At 37.1% G+C, this 4,160-nt stretch overlaps 1 protein-coding gene across 1 annotated transcript; it reads right to left on the reverse strand.

The window, feature by feature from the left end:
• Positions 1–886: 886 nt before the first annotated feature.
• Positions 887–1,831, reverse strand: OR2G3 (olfactory receptor family 2 subfamily G member 3). The gene has a single exon (XM_019719200.2). It carries the CDS (start codon positions 1,829–1,831, stop codon positions 887–889), a length of 945 nt encoding a protein of 314 aa, XP_019574759.1.
• Between the last annotated feature and the right edge of the window lie 2,329 nt (positions 1,832–4,160).

A 4,160-nucleotide genomic window follows, 5' to 3' on the forward strand; every position in this document is an offset into this window, starting at 1 on the left:
TGCTCTCTGGGACTTTGTCCCCACATGTGCTCAGCCAAATGAGTCAGATGGAAAAAGTCGAGAACCATGTGACTTCACTGATATGTGGTATACAAAACTGAACACAACAAAGGAACAAGACAAACAAATGAAGAAACAAAAACTCATAGACACAGACAATAGTTTAGTGGTTACCAGAGGGTAAGGGCGGAGGGGGGGTGGTAGTTGAGGGTAGAAGGGATCAAATATATGGTGATGGAAAGAGACCTGACTCTGAGTGGTGAACATACAACATGATATATAGATGACATATTACAGAATTGTACACTTGAAACCTATATAACTTTAGTAACAATTGTCACTCCAATAAACTTTAATTAAAACAAGAAAAAGAAAACATTTAATATCATATCCTACTGGTCAATAAGTCAGAAGTATAGGAAGGTATTTTTCTACCTTGGTAGATATATATATATATCTTATTTTCCATTGTAAAGCTATAAAGGGGGGCATTATAAAGTAAATTTAAGACATTGGGATAAAACTGAAGAATTCACTAAAATTGAAAAAAAAAAAAGGCCCCACAACCTAGATAGTTGGTAATAATTGAATGACTTCATTTCTTTTGAAGTCCTGGTAATAAGTGTTATAAATAAAATATGGACTTTGCAGTGAGAATTACATTTTGTACTAATGCACAACTCCCTTCTCCATGGTTCAAGCTCTCAACCTAAGTAAACACATATATGTTTTTGTTCAGTTAATAAAGAGAGGGGAAAACTCTCTTATGGAGATAAAATAAGTGCACAGTAATTTAACTGGTAATTTAACTAATGAAATTGAGAAGTGTGGCTTTGGATAAATAGAAGCTGAGTAGCTACAGGACTTATAATTACTTCCTTGTACATCACATTTGCAGGGAGCACAGTTTTCCTGAGACAAGTTTCTTCAAAGCCTTTTTCACATCTTTGTTCCTTAAAGTGTAGATGATAGGATTTAAGGTGGGGGTCACCATGGTGTAGAAGAGGGAGATGAACTTGCCTTGGTCCTGGGTATAACTGTTACTTGGCTGCAGGTACATGTAGATTATGGTGCCATAGAAGATGACCACCACTGTGAGGTGCGAGGAGCAGGTGCTGCAGGCCTTGTGCCTCGCTTCCTCTGACTTGATCCTCAGCACAGCTTGAGTTATGAAACCATAGGAGATGAGGATGAATGCTGGGGCAAGTAGCAGGAACAGGACACTCACAACAAAAAGCACCAACTCATTGACAGTAGTGTCTACACAAGCCAACTTGAGAAGAGCTGGTACTTCGCAAATAAAATGATCCAGCCTGTGGTTGCCACAAAGAGACAGTTGCAAGGTAAAGGTGGCATGGATCAAGGAATTGGCCAAACCACTGAGCCAGGAGATGGATGCCAGCTGCTGGCATAGCCGTGGGTTCATGATGACCACGTAGTGGAGGGGTTTGCAGACAGCAACATAGCGATCCAAGGCCATCACAGCCAGGAGAATGCATTCAGTGGAGCCCAGCGCTAGAGAAATGTAAAGTTGTGCTGCACAACCCCCATAAGTGATGGTCTTCTCTGGACCGCGCAGGTTAACCAGGGTCTGAGGAGCAAGGCTAGTAGTGAAGCAGAGGTCCAGTAGGGAGAGATTGGTGAGGAAGAAGTACATAGGGGTGTGCAGGGAGGGATCCAGGTGTGAAACAATGATGATGGTAAAATTTCCCACAAGTGTCAGGAGGTAGAAGAAAAGGACAAACACAAAGAGCACAGCCTCCAGGTGAGGGTGGTCTGAGAAGCCTAGAAGGACAAAACCCATCAGGGAACTCTCATTGGCCCTTTCCATCACTCAGGGGAATGGCGCCTGATAAGAAAGGAATGAGAACAGGTACATTTGGAACAGTTAGTCCTAGAATATACAAGCTGAAAGGATCATGGAGGCTGACTGGTTCAACCTATTCATTGTTCACCCCTAATGTGTTACTCACTTTGAACACCATTCCAGTCCAATGACTTTAAAAGTCATGAATGCTTTCAACTTGGGGTTGTCTGGGGACTGATTATTAAAACCAATCAAAGTGGATCTTTCCACACATATCAAGAAATGTGCAATTACCTATGACTAAAAGTAAGTGTTTCTCAAAACAAAAACGCAAACATCTTTACAGTTCTAACTGTGGACAAAAATCTGCATATAAAATGCAATATCCAGGTCTTAACATAGGTGCAAATGAGGGTGGGAATTTTCTCCCCGTCTTCCCCTTACATTCACACATTCATAGCTCTCAACTCTATACATTGCCTCAAAAGAGAAAGATAAGATAGTCATGGATGTAATAGTCTCTCCAGATAGATAAAACAAAATTGAATCATTAGATAATGAATAATCCCAATTTTTAAATTACTCAACAATAAAACAATGAAATCCTGCCATTTGCAAGAACATGGATGGACCTATGCTAGGTGAAATAAGTTAGAGAAAAACAAATACTCCATGGTTTTACTATATGTGGAATTTTTTTTAAAAAATCAAAACAAATAAACAAACAGCACTAAACAAAAACAGCTCATAGAAACAAAGAAGAAACTAATAATTTCCAGAGGGGAGGTGGGTTGAGGGATGGGTGAAAAAAGTGAAGGGGAATATAATCAATAATAGATAAGTTTCCATGGTGACAGATTATTAGACTTAGTCTGGTAATCACTTCATAAGACAAGTAAATGTCAAATCAGATGTTGTACACCTGAAATTAATATAATATTGTATGTCAACTATACTTGAATAAAAAATAAAAGTGAATAAATAAATAACAAACTTTAATTTTAAAAATATGTTCTAATGCTGAACAAAGTAAATAATTTTCAAATAGGCTTTGCAAAATAACACATAAGAAAAATACTGTTTTGAAAAACAAAGACCAGGAAAGCCTTTATGTATGAAACTAATAAAAATAAAGCCTTTGAAGTTGGGTAATATTGGAATGGGAGGGGATAGAAGATCGTTTTTGGTATTTGGGAAAACATTAGTAATAATTAGGAGAAAACAAAAAGGTGTGTTTGAGTCACCAAAATATATACTACAAATTCAGCTCATACAAGTTCATTCAATGATTGCACTGCCAAAAAATTAAAATTATTTTTTAAATGTAATTATTTAGACAAACTAGCTAAATGTCCTTACCATTCAATACAAACAGAAAAAAATATATTCAAACGAATATGGCTATGCAGCAATTCTCTTGTGACGATGGCAGCTTTCCACCCTGAAGCCTGCCTTGTGTCAAGCTTGTGTAATTGCTTGTAGTCAGGCCTGGAAAAAACACACATATGAGTAGGTTTTTAATCAGGAGCCATCTCCCCAGTTACCTGTGCTTTTGTGCCACCAAGTCCTTGTTTATTTCCACAATCACCTGCCTGTAGAAACTTTTGAAACAGGCAGAAAAATCATTACTGTATCCTCTCTCAATTTGGAGAAATTAAATGTAGGATAGATGCTTTCCTGATTCAATATATCAGGGGTGCCAAAAATATATATACACATGAGTTGTGTTCATCTTTTGTTATTGGTATATATCAAGTATTACAATTTCAATACAGTTTTTTTCCTTTCTTAAACTGTGTATACATTTTTTGGCACCCTCTCTATATTCTATATGCTCTGGTCCTCATGACCACTCTGTCTACCGGTGAAAATACAAGAACAGTGATTATAGATTCCCCAGTGTCTGTTTAGTTGTTTGAAGACCAGATTGGAAGTTACCCAACTGAGTAGTAAAATGACTGATGTGACAGTGAGCAGGTGTCCTCTACCCATACATATTCTGATTCTTGCTGACCCTCAAGTTTCAGTAAAGTACAATTACATTCTATAAGGAAAAAAAAAAAAAATGAGACCATAATGTCAATAGAGTAAAAAAAGAATTGTTCTCTGGAAAACATTTTATTCATTCTTAATGAAATCAAACCCAATAATTCAAAATTTCAGTCATTTTGGTTAAATTGTACTTACACTGTTCCTCTATTTGAACTGGCAGAGAGCTCCAGAGTTCAAAGGTTTTCAATGGTGTACTACTTAATGACGTTTCCTTTGCAGTATTTCTCGTAATTTTTACAGAGATTTAAAATCACCTTGAACTGAAGTGTTTACTTGAGTTGTGAAATTGTGCTAATGTGGA

Source organism: Rhinolophus sinicus, chromosome 5 (genome assembly GCF_057876585.1).
Source record: "Rhinolophus sinicus isolate RSI-liver-muscle chromosome 5, RSI-T2T, whole genome shotgun sequence".
Lineage (NCBI taxonomy): Eukaryota > Metazoa > Chordata > Mammalia > Chiroptera > Rhinolophidae > Rhinolophus > Rhinolophus sinicus.

What these genes read in the sequence shown, in the direction of transcription:
- OR2G3 (XM_019719200.2), bottom strand. Translation starts at nt 1,831, where the DNA reads ATGGAAAGGGCCAATGAGAGTTCCCTGATGGGTTTTGTCCTTCTAGGC.